The following is a 12342-nucleotide window of genomic DNA, read 5'->3' as shown; positions in this document are numbered from 1 at the left end:
ATCTGCGTCGTTTATAATTATGCCAAGCTGTTTTAGTTTCTCAAAAAAAATAAAAAAAAAAATTAAAAAGCTTAAACTCGCCTCAGGAATGTTTTCAGACATTGATCCCTGCTTCCCCCCCATTTAGGTCTTTTCTCATGAATATTTTTCTCAGATTATTTTACATTTGTGTCGTTTTTGTTTTACTAAAATTTGGAAAGATGAGTCACATTTAATAGCTTGACATATATATTCACAATGTTGAAATTTGATAAAAATATTCATGATGAGAGGAAAAACAGATCAACCATGAATGGACGACCTCCAGTTCGGGTTACAAGCTCAACACTGCTCTCTGCTGTAATAATGTCAAGTTCTCTGTTACCTTTCAAGTCCCCAGTGCAAGTTATGGTATTTAAAGTGTTTAATTTTAACCGATTACAATTTTAATAGACTTGTTTAAACAAATAAAGTATTAAAGTATAACGCTACACAGCTGTGAGCCCAAAAGTCCTATTTTAAATGATTAAAATCATTTTAATTGCATTAGTGTCATTTCTTCATGTCTCCACATCCAACATCTTTGACAAAAATAAGTGCTAAATAAACAGATTTCTACATTAGCACACATTCTCTACCTAACGTGTCATTATTTGTGATAAATGTGTAATTTTCACACTTTTTTGTGTGTTCCTTGTTTTGTTGTCCACCTTTTATACTGTTATATCATGATACTGTGACTTTTAATTCAAGATCTGTGGTGTGAAATAACAAAATAAAATCAGCAAAATAATGTTGGAGTCATTTGAAGTTTGTAACTCTTGTTTTTTATTTTATTTTTATGTTTTCCTCTATTTTGTGATGTTGGGTAATGCATTCAAGCATAACATTTCCACTCTGTTTTGGGGATATAGTGTATTGAAAAATGTCTGTCATTTTAAAATTTCTATTTATTTATGTGAACAGAAATAAAATAATCAGCAGGATACATTTACAAATAATTTAGCCAATGTTACCAACTATATGTTCAACCAGTCGCCTCAATGACCCTAAGAGGGGGTGGGCACACGCCTAACATAACATTTTAAGTCACTGACCTGCATGACATGTCCCTTTAATGATAAAATATCAGATTGTCCCAAAGGCAAAATTTCTATATACTGTATATATATATTTTACATATATATCAGGCCATTTTGCCACAACATTGGAGTTATGCTTGGGATCATTGTCCATTTGCGACCGAGCTTTAACTTCCTGGCTGATGTCTTGAGATGTTGCTTCAATATATCCACATCATTTTACTTCCTCATGATGCCATCTATTTTGTGAAGTGCACCAGTCCCTCCTGCAGCAAAACACCCCCACAACATGATGCTGCCACCCCTATGCTTCACGGCTGGGATGAAAAGTGAAACAATCTGTCTGTAAACAATTGTTAGAAAAATTGTCCTAAACGACTTTAGTTTGCTAATATTTAATCTGTGGAGTGGTTAAAAAATGAGTTTTAATGACTTCAGTCTAAGTGTAAGTAAACTTCTGACTTCAACTGTGTGTATATATATATATATATATAAAATAGTTTGAAGACTATTAAGATTGTTTGCATTGACATTATTTTCATGACAGTTAATGATTTAAACCATTATAATATATCTCATTACTGTAAAACAGCAATTAAAATAATCCTGTCAGGAAACAATCATTTTATTAAAATCAGCAACAATTTATTACAGCTTTTTCTTTATTTTTTTCCTTTTTTTTAATTTTTAACATTCAACCAGGCAAGTCACTTAAGAACAGAATTCTTATTTACAACAACAGCCTGGCAGAAGGACAACAGCCTCCTGAATCACACAAAAAAAAAATACATACAAAAACATCTTATGCATAAAAAAGACAAACACTAATAAATAATGTACATAATAGCAAAATGTAGTTAAAACATTTACACGTGTTATACAATTACAATAATAATTTTTAAAAGCCGAGATAGGAAAATAGGTTTCATTTTTTATTGATTTTTGTAAAGTGATCCAGTCTAAAGGCAGAGCGACCATAGGTATTTTTCTTTTTTGGGAACTTCCAAAGAATACAGTTTGATAATCTGGTTGGGTATGTTGCAGTATGACGTTGCAGTGTAGTTTGAAGATAAGAGGGTGTCAAGCCTAAAATTATGAGAATTTTTGCAGTACATTAATGAGATTGAGATTTTTTACACATGGAAATGACAATTGGGGTACAAAAAAAAAAAAAGATTATCATGAAAATAGTTACACCTATCTAAATATATATACTTTACAATTTAATATATATATATTTTTGAATCACAGGAATGAGAATGAGATTTTTACATATTATGATAATGACAATTGGGGTTGAAAATGTGTGTAATTATCATGAAAATAATGACACAAATGTAAATATATATACGTTTACAATTTAGAATATTTTTTGCATTACAGTAATGAGTTTTTTTACACATTAATGGTAATGATAATTGTCAAGAAAATAATGACATAAATGAAAATATATATTTTCAGTGTAAAATATTTTTTTGCATTACAGTAAAGAGAATGATTTTTTTTTTATAAATTACGGTAAGGATAATTAGGGGTGAAAATGTGTTTAATAATCATGAAAATAATGACACCATGTAAATATATATACGCTTTACAATTTAAAATATTTTTTTACATTAAAGAGAATGAAAGTTTTACATATTACGGTAATGACAATTGTGGGGGAAAATGTGCTTAATTATCATGAAAATAATGACACAAATGTAAATATATATATATATATATATTACAATTTAAAATATTTGTTTTTGCATTACAGTAATTAGAATGAGGTTTTAATAAATTACGGTAATGACAATTGTGGGTGAAAATTGCGTTATTATCATGAAAATAATGACACGTAAATATATATACTTTACAGTTTAAAATATTTTTTTTATTACAGTAATGAGAATGAGGTTTTCTATAAATTAAGGTAATGATAATTAGGGGTGAAAATGTGCTTAATTATCATGAATATAATGACACCAATGTATATAAATATTCTTTACAATTGCAAAAAAGAAAAAAAAAAAGAAAAATGTATTACAGTAATGAGAGAGTTTTTTTTACACATAATGGTAATGATAATTAGGGGAGAAATGTGCTTCATTATCATGAAAATAATGACAAATGTAATATGCAGTATAGAAACATACTATGTAATATATTTATGCACTACAGTTATGGTCATGTTTAAAAAGTAAATATGATTTAATTTATGCATAATTTAATAAGGGGAAAGACTGCAATATACTGTTAGATTGTTTCAAACATGAAAAAACTTGAATAAAAAGCCTTGGACATCAAGTTGTTGTCTGAGAAGTGATGGACAGGACACTGTGGCTGATTTTTGTTTGTTTTATTAGAAAAACAATGACACTGGATACAGGATTCTAATAAGAGCTAAACACATAAGAAAACACAATGGGTCATGGTTACTACTGTATCTGTAGGTTATCTAACTAGGTCTATTAATTAACCATGTCATTAGCACAAAAGGAATTACTTTGTGCTTGATGTCATAACTTGTGACATCATCTTCAAGCATTAATCTTTGATCTGAACTGCAGCAGAGAGCTTGATAATGTGAACAACAGGATGGAAATAAGGACACTTTGAAACTTAAAACTCAAATCATGCGTTAATACCATACAATTCAGTTTAGATAAAGCCGCCAATGTAGCAGCAGCCATGCTGGTATAATTCTGAAAATGTGTATGATTTGATCCGAAATGGTGACGAATAGCCCCAAGTTATGCAATACACACAGAGTAGTTTAAGTCACATTTAGCTTAGTTGGTGTTCTTGTTCATCAGCATCTAACAAAAGCTCACAAATGTCTCACCTGCAACACCAGTTTCTAAACCAGACTTGATTTATTTTCCCTGTGCTGTGGTTAAGTTTTCAACAAAGCACAAAAAGATCAGTTTACCACATAAACACATAATTTTAGCTTATAAAATTATAATTCAGGCATAATGGACAAATCATTTTGGTTTAAACCCCATATACAAGGTCTAGAGATTCGAAACCCTTCTCAAAAAAAAAAAAAAAAAAAAAAAAAAAACATGAAATATATTAAAATCTCATTCCTAAATGAAACAGGTTAGTAAATAATATCATTAACTCTCAAGTTACACATCATCTAATAGTCTAGTTTTACTGTTTTGTTAGAGAACACAGGTAACGTCTGTTTAATAAAAAATAACACATTTCAAAAAAAGTGCATAAAATGAAAAAATAGAGGAAAGTATAAGTGAAAATGAAATGGAAGCACATATGAGGTCACTGAACAATTAACTCAGGGGTCAAAGGTCACAGTCAAGACCACATACTGTAATACAGGGGTTATCTTAGCCTGTCGGATGGGTAAGAAAGAGAAAGATTTTCTGTATTCTCATCACTAAAGTCTTTTGGATCATTGAGGGATATAATGGCAATATAGAATTACCTAAAATTGACATGTATCATGCTCTAGTAAAGAAAAAAAGAAAAGAAAAATAAATTAAAAAAAACACAGAGTGGAAATATTCACAGAAATAAGAAAATCAGAGAGCAATTCCCGTCAGGTTCAGCTGTAAAACTGTGTTAAGCAAAAAATGTGTAAAATCTGTGCGCATCACTTTGAACCTTTTGACACATCTAGTGTACATATGAACCAATCACTCCTTTCCCTTAAGTACACAGTCCCTGAATATTATGTAAAAATAAAATAAAAATTAGAACAAGGTGACAAGTAGTTTAGAAGGACAGAATGAAGTTTGCACAAACACAAAGTAAATAAAATCCTGAGCATTCCAGATCGTTTTTTTTTTTTCGTGACCAACTTTCCCAAACAACCAATAAATTCTGTGCAAATGAATAAATAAATGATTTGGACAGGTGAGGAGGAGGAGCTTTAGTTCAGGTACACTAGCATGCTATCAGTATATAGGACATAGATATTGAATAGCTTGCAAAAATGAACAATATAACCGCTAGGCTGTTATTGACTCAGTTATTACTAACAGTAGAACTTACGGTTCTACTAAACACCTGAGAGGAATCAGCCATTTATCCCTACATAGAGAAGCTCTAAAAAGAACCTCTGAATGAATCAAGACCACTAAAATGAGGCTGTGGAGATGCAACTTTCTATTTCCACTTACGCCAATCTTTTTTATACACTTCACTTTTGGCGCTCTACATGCAAACCACCAGGAGAGTGAGTCAAAGTGACACTAAATTAAGAATAAACTTACAGAAACCTTCACATTTCCAGTCTTATAAAATCCTGCTTTCTTCCTTCCTTCATTCCTTCTTTCTTTCTTTCCTTCCTTCTGGCTTCCTTTCCTTCCCGATTTCTTTCCTTCTATCATCCTTTCTTTCCTTCCTGCTTTCTTTCCTTTCTTCCTTCCTGCTTTCTTTCCTTCCTTCCTTCCTGCTTTCTTTCCTTCTGTCTTCTGTTCATTCCTGCTTTCTCTCCTTACTTCCTTTCCTTTCTTCCCACTTTCCTTCCTTCCTTCCTTTCCTTTCTTGTTTCCTGCTTGCTTCCTTTTTCTTTCCTTTCTTCCTTCCTACTTTCTTTTTTCCCTTCCTTCCTGCTTTCTCTTTCCTTCCCACTTTCCTTTCTTCCTTCCTGCTTTCTTTCCTTCCTTCCTTCCTTCAGTTCATTCCTGCTTTCCTTCCCTCCTGCTTTCTCTCCTTTCTTCCCGCTTTCCTTCCCTTCCTTCTGTCCGGTTTTCTTTCCTTCCTTCTTTCTTTCTTTCCTTCCCACATTCTTTCCTTCCTTCCTGCTTCATTTCCTTCCTTCCTTATTGCTTCCTTTCTTCCTTTTGTCTGGTATTCTTTCCTTCCTTCCTTTCATCATGCTTTCTTTCCTTCCTTTCTTCAACCAAGCCCACATACTTTTTCTTTCCTAAAGCATATAAAACAGCACAGCTCCACAGCCCCATGAGTTAATAGACAGAAAATAAGTGCAAAGACATGTCAATTAGACAAAATAAAGGATGAAAGGCAGAACAATAAAAGAAAGAGAGAAAATACATGTGTCAAAAAAATGAAAAGGTGGTGTTTAGGGGGAAAATTGGGATTACTAGACTTCCTCTCGATTGCAATGATAAGGCCTTCAAAATCTTCATTTGAACATTAACATGGCAACACGACACATTTACTTCATTATTGTGCTTTTAAAAACAACCCAGTTCCTACTTTAAATGTCTTTGAGCCTCTTTCTCTCTCAGTTTATGGGAAAGAGGATGGGAAAAAGACAGTTAATAAGGATATGAAGTTAGAGTCACCCAAAAATGGCATCGATTCATCATTTTTCGGTTTGTTTGAGGCCACTCCCACATGTTGATGAATTATGAAAAGAGGGTGGGGCCTGAGAAAGGGAGGCATGTCTACGTGTTGGGTGTGGTTCGCTTAGGCTCCCCCATGGTGGAGTGGGAAGGGCCAGGGAAATAGGGTGAGGGGCCGGGACAGGAAAGGAAGGACTGGGGACAGACGCACTACGGCGACCAACCATGGCAGGTAGACTTTGATTACGGCGAAGTCCGTCCAATAAACTGCCTCCTCCTGTTGCAAGGAACGTGGCAGATGTATGGGCACCATCAGCATCCGTCAATTGGTGCACTTTTTTATCCAAGCCTAGCTTGCGTAGATGCTCCACGAGGTTGACGCCATAGCGGTTTGGTTTGACTGACTGCTCTTGAGGGATGTGTTCCGGGCTTAAGAGATCTGGTCTTGGGGCACGGCCGAGTTTAAGCCCGTAAACATCTTGCAGAAAGAGCTCGGCAGGACGGGACGCCAGAAAGTTGTCAGACGAGGTGGATCGTGAATCGAAGGGCACGGGAGAAGGGCATGGGGAGTGGGAGGTAGAGTTTGGGGGGGTGCTGGGGAGAGGATGCAAAGGAAGAGGCTTTTTAGGCGGTGCCACAACCGTGGGACCTTGAGCAGAAATGCCTTTCTCCAGCAGGAGTTTGGCAAGGCCACGAGGGGGTGCTGCAGGGCGGCGAACGGGGAAGGAGTCACCCAGACTCAGCCTGCAGGGTGTGACAGGTGTACTGGGACCGGTCCGGAGAGAACTTGGGGTATTGTCAATCACAGACGGACTACAGGCAGTGCTGAGAGACAGAGAGAGAAACTGCATGAATAAAATGAAACATGTCTTGTTCCAAGAATTGGATGTACTACAATTAAGCAAAAAGCTACAGGCAATTTAGCACAAGCTTGAGTGTCTCGATGATTTTTATATAATGGTTATTACTGTCACATTTCACCACAAAATCAAAAAGGAAAAAAGTATACATAAAGAAAATATATTTGTATAAGTTATACTTTCTTTATATAATAAATAAAATATAATACATTCTATATTTTTTATTTTCTTTATATAATAAAGAAAACATATACATTATTTTTAAATATAAAAAAAATTATATATAATCCTCTATAATGTGATTTTTCTAATGGTTAATGTTAATGGTTACTATTGTCACATTTCACCACAAAAAAAAAGAAAAAAGTAATACACAAAGAAAATATATTTTTATATTCACTTTATATAATAAAGAAAATATATAATGCATTTATATATATATATATATATATATATATATATATATATATATATATATATATTCTTAATATAATACATTATATATAATAAAAAAATCATATAAATATTGTGTTAATAATAATAAATAATATAAAACATTTAAATACAGAAATGATAATAAAAACCATTTTGATTACGAGTAATACATGTCTTACCTTGGCGTAACCTGTGTGCTGTCACTAGGATGCAGGATCCGACAGGTAGTAAAAGTGTACGTGGAAAAGGTGGAGCTTTGATACTTTCCAGGATTTACAGCTAAACACAAAGAAAAACACATTAGACTGATCACACTCACTGTCTTTAACAACTCTGGGGTGGTTGCAGTGACAGCAGTTTACCTGTAGAGGGCGCTTTAGAACAGAGATTCAGATCAAACTGGGGAGCTGCTGAGCCTGATATTACAGGTGCTGAGCTGACTGTCTGATTACCTGCTGTTGCTAAGGAAACAGCCGCTGTTATGGGCACAGGGGAGCTCCTGAGGGATGCAGGAAGGGGTGGGGCATTAGTTGGGGTTAGGACACACCTCCTCTCCTTCCTCTCCTCGGGAGTGGATGATGACTGCACATGAAACGTGATTCCTTCTTCTTCGTCCTCATCTTCCTCTTTTTGCTTTACGTCCTGTGCCTCCTCTCCCTTTCTCTTCAGTTCCCATCGTGGATTCTGCTGGTCTTCATCTTCTTCAAGGTCTGTCAGGTGGTAAACATCGTCCTGAGGAAGAGGGCAGAAGCCTTTGGTCACTATGCCCGGGTGGGGGTCAAGAATAGTGGCCAGGTGGGGTTTAGCAAGCTGCTGCCAGTGATGAAGAGTCAAAGAACCTGCAGGTTAGGGCAAAAGGTGATTGAGATTTCATGAATTATCTTAAAAAGGAAAGTTCCTGGTTTAATACAAGTTTAGCTCAATTAACAGTGTTTGTGGTTTTTGTTTTCTTCTCTGCTCACCTTCCATTGGTTTAACAATCTGTAGTTTTTCAGGCAGAAAGGTCTTGAAACAGCTCGAGTAGATGGAGAATTCTGATAGGTTGGTGAAAGAAGAGACGGTGCTTCCCATTGGTGAACTGCAGCCGCTCCCACCTCCTACCGACTCTGTTGCCGCTACTTCCTGAAGCTTCCGATCTCTCTCAGCCTGGAAGAATTGTCGCTCGCACAGGAAGTTCTGCCTCCGCAGAGAAAGGCGATGTATGGCAGATGTTAGGTCATTTCCACCCGGAGTGCCTGGCTGACCCAGGCGAGAGTTCTCCCTGTAACAAACAGACTTGTGCTTTTGAATGAATGTTTAAAGTGAATGAATCACTTTGTTCACTATGTTGCACTGACTTGCAAAGCACAAGCGAAAGCAATACAGTGCAGATTGTGAAGGAGCACATCCTGGGTTGGAATTATGAATGAATATGTTCTTTACAGTTGGAGTTTTGAGTCTGAAAGACTCGCCACAGCCCTGAACGAACTGGGACATGCCGCTCATGAATGAACTGAGTAAAGGTGGTATGCTGTTCGCAAACGAATTGAATGAACATGGCATGTCACTTGTGAACTAAGTGGAGAATAGTGTCAAGCCTCCATGCGTGCTATGTCTCCGTGGTAACGCGCTCAACAAGCCACGTGATAAGATGCGCGGATTGACCGTCTCAGACGCGGAGGCAACTGAGATTCGTCCTCCGCCACCCAGATTGAGGCGAGTCACTACGCCACCACGAAGACTTAAGAGCACATTGGGAATTGGGCATTCCAAATTGGGAAAAAAAAAAAAAGAAAAAAGAAAAGCTGACTGTAAAGAACAGACAGAGTATTAAAAGGGACATTATTCAATGACAATGGATTGCGAGGATCTTGTTTTTCGCTCATGCTTTTGCTCCAATTTTCAAAATGTCATATCGGATGAAACTATAGACTCTAGTCTGTTGACTCAAACAGGTTTCAATGTAAAAACCGAATTAGTTTTCTTACCAGATGTAGTTTTGTTGGTGTTTCTCCCAAAGGCAAACTCTGCTGTGATCAGCGCCATGTTGTTTTGTTACATGACTTGGTACGTTGAAAGTTTAACCCTTTACTGACAGCACAGAGTCTCTTGAACTCAGATCAGTCGGTTTAAATGAAATAAAATTATGCATAGGGTATAGCGAAAACAAAACCCACAGTCCAAAAATAGACTGTGTGGATCTAGTGTTTGGACACTTTACACGGAATGAGTCAAACTAAATTTTTACTCTCAACACGCAGTTAAAGGAACTCTGTGCTGAACTTCTTCACCACTTTACTACTTAATCGCCGGTGAGTGAAATCTGAAAATTGACCAGCCAGTAATTAATCACAGACATTTTTAGTTGCATAGCGTGAAATTTGGTCGCATATGCAAATTATTTAGTCGCAAAAGATCTTTCTTGGGATTTTAAGAATTGATATTGGGATCGTTCAAATAAAGTTCACAATTATTCGGAAAGTAGTAAATGAAATCTCCACTCGAAACTCACTTGGTGGTGTTTAGATCTGCAGCTCCCTCCTCTGGGTTTGGTGTGTGTGATTGATAGGGCACTGCTGTCATGATGATACCACTGTGGGCGGAGCCAGGGATCGGAGGCGCTGAGGCTGCCGCTCTCATAACAGACTCATTCACAGACCGCACCGTCTGGAACACACGCTTATGGGCCGACCTCCAATCCGAAAGCAGACAGGGGTCAAAGGTCATTTAAGGTCAAGGACTGATGCATGACAGTGTGTGCATGTGTGTGTGTGAATGGCAAGCCTCACCGCTGGTCCTGAAATGCGATTTCATCCTCCACACTCAGTTCTCTCCTCATTGTGCCCTCAATCTCCGCTGCCAGAGAATCCTGATGCACATAAAAAAGGATTTTGATATTTGTAGTTTAGTAAACCCAAAGCAACATGCAGAGATTTGTTTGAGGTTTTGCATGCACTAGCGAGGATGAAATCGTTGAAAATATCCCTGGACGAATAGCCAATAAAAATAACTATATTTTTCCTCTTTCTTGATTTGAGGTATCTTAGTAAACAAAACATTAGAGGTATAGTAAAGTGTTACCAAATTCGAATATATTAAGAACTGCAGATGTGAATGGAAACTAGAGGTAGATCGATATATCGGTTTTACCAAATAATCATTACTGATATTTGCCTTATGAATAATTTATAATGCATTATTTGTACAGCTTTCAAGTAGTGTGTTACCAAATTTGCTTGTATTAAGAACCGTAGATGTGAATGGAAACTAGAGATAGACCGATATATCGGTTTTACCAAATAATCAGTGCCGATAGTTGCTTTATCAATACCTTTATAATGAATTGTATACAGGTTTCAAGTGGAGTGTTACCAAATTCACTTGTATTAAGAACCGTATATGTGAATGGAAACTAGAAAGAGACTAATTAATCGATGCCGACAGTTAATTTTTGGAACTATAGGTTATCGGCAAAAATCTATGCTGATAAATGCCAAAAAACAAAGGTATTATTCCTTTGTGTTCCTCTGAGGCCGGCACAAGCTTTGTTATTTTAAATAGATAATCAAATGTTCTAAATTTAAGCGAGAGCATGCAAAGAAAAATTTGACAATACAGAAACGTGCCTCATCAGAACATACATCATGTCTCCAACTTCATATCTTGTGAATAATAATAAACCTTCTTCCTCATAAACCTCATCTAGTGATGTATATACAAAACCCTTCATATACAGACATTAAAAAGCTTAATTTGGTAAATAACGCACTTAATTATAGAGCCTTGTAACTAGACAAGTCTCCGTCATTTCAAAATAAGAGTCACCAGTGTGTTCAGGCTTGTTTATAGTTAAAATTCCCAAATTATGCACCAAATCTAAAAAAAATTCTGGTTATTACTGGGATTTTGGTTAAACAATAAACTGCATCTGGGATATTATTCATTTTAGACTCTAAGGGTCATAGTAAGGCCTTTTTTTTTAACATTCTATAAATCAATTTTAAAAACTATCGGCCCATTATCGGCTTTGTCCACCAACCAGTTATCAGTATCGGCAAAATCCACAATCGGTTGACCTCTAATGGAAGCATATGCAAATGAATGTGTGTGCATGAAGGGGAAATCATATAAAAGGGTCTGAAGGAAATTAACTGTATTTCTCACCATTGGGTACGGTCCATAAGACAGGTGTCTGCGCAGGCCTGTAGCCGGTGTGTTCTTACTGCGCAGTTCCTTAATTTCCTCCTGAGACTCATGTAACATTCCCACACACTCGGCATTCCTGTCCGCCAGCTCTTTCAGCTAACACACACAAACCGACATGTTTATATTGTGCAGGGTGCTGCAATCTGTGATTAAAGATGTTACTTTGCAGTGAAATGGTCACAGCATTGATTATTAGCGAGCTTTGTCCCGTGACCTCAGCACCTGCTATAACACTCCAGCCTTTATTGTGACATTTCATAAGTTCTGCGTAAGTGCAACGATTACATAGAGTCAACTGCAGATAAGAAAACCACACCACTACCACATGAATGAAGTTACATGACTTTGTGTTTTTTTCCTAATCACAGTGACTAAGCTGCTTTGTCTTAACACTTGTAAACATCAGTTTAAAGGGTTTAAAACCTTAATTCAAGTGGATAAATCCAAACACGGTTTTTAACACTGCATTTAAAAAAAGGCAAAATTAGCATTCTTAACCCAGATTTGTAGACGCAGAACTGTTTGAGCTTACTGTGTGTT

At 36.2% G+C, this 12342-nt stretch overlaps 1 protein-coding gene across 6 annotated transcripts in view; it reads right to left on the bottom strand.

Moving 5' to 3' along the window:
- Window positions 1-3387: 3387 nt before the first annotated feature.
- The window catches only part of LOC127446073 (trafficking kinesin-binding protein 2-like), a 31018-nt gene continuing 22063 nt past the window's right edge, over window positions 3388-12342 (bottom strand). For 5 of the 6 annotated variants that reach the window (XM_051706709.1, XM_051706710.1, XM_051706712.1 and 2 more), the window contains 7 exons: window positions 11761-11898; window positions 10386-10465; window positions 10109-10288; window positions 8580-8878; window positions 7980-8456; window positions 7797-7896; window positions 3388-7147 (listed from right to left, as the gene is read on the bottom strand). In XM_051706709.1, coding sequence (XP_051562669.1) covers window positions 6343-7147; window positions 7797-7896; window positions 7980-8456; window positions 8580-8878; window positions 10109-10288; window positions 10386-10465; window positions 11761-11898 — 2079 coding nt within the window. In that variant the 3' untranslated portion in view covers window positions 3388-6342. The remainder of the gene's footprint in view (window positions 7148-7796; window positions 7897-7979; window positions 8457-8579; window positions 8879-10108; window positions 10289-10385; window positions 10466-11760; window positions 11899-12342) is intronic. The other variant, XM_051706711.1, reaches the window with a different exon arrangement.

This window comes from Myxocyprinus asiaticus, chromosome 9 (genome assembly GCF_019703515.2).
Source record: "Myxocyprinus asiaticus isolate MX2 ecotype Aquarium Trade chromosome 9, UBuf_Myxa_2, whole genome shotgun sequence".
Classification (NCBI taxonomy): domain Eukaryota; kingdom Metazoa; phylum Chordata; class Actinopteri; order Cypriniformes; family Catostomidae; genus Myxocyprinus; species Myxocyprinus asiaticus.
Note: the sequence above shows the minus strand (reverse complement) of the source record. Positions and strands in the feature narration are given on the sequence as shown.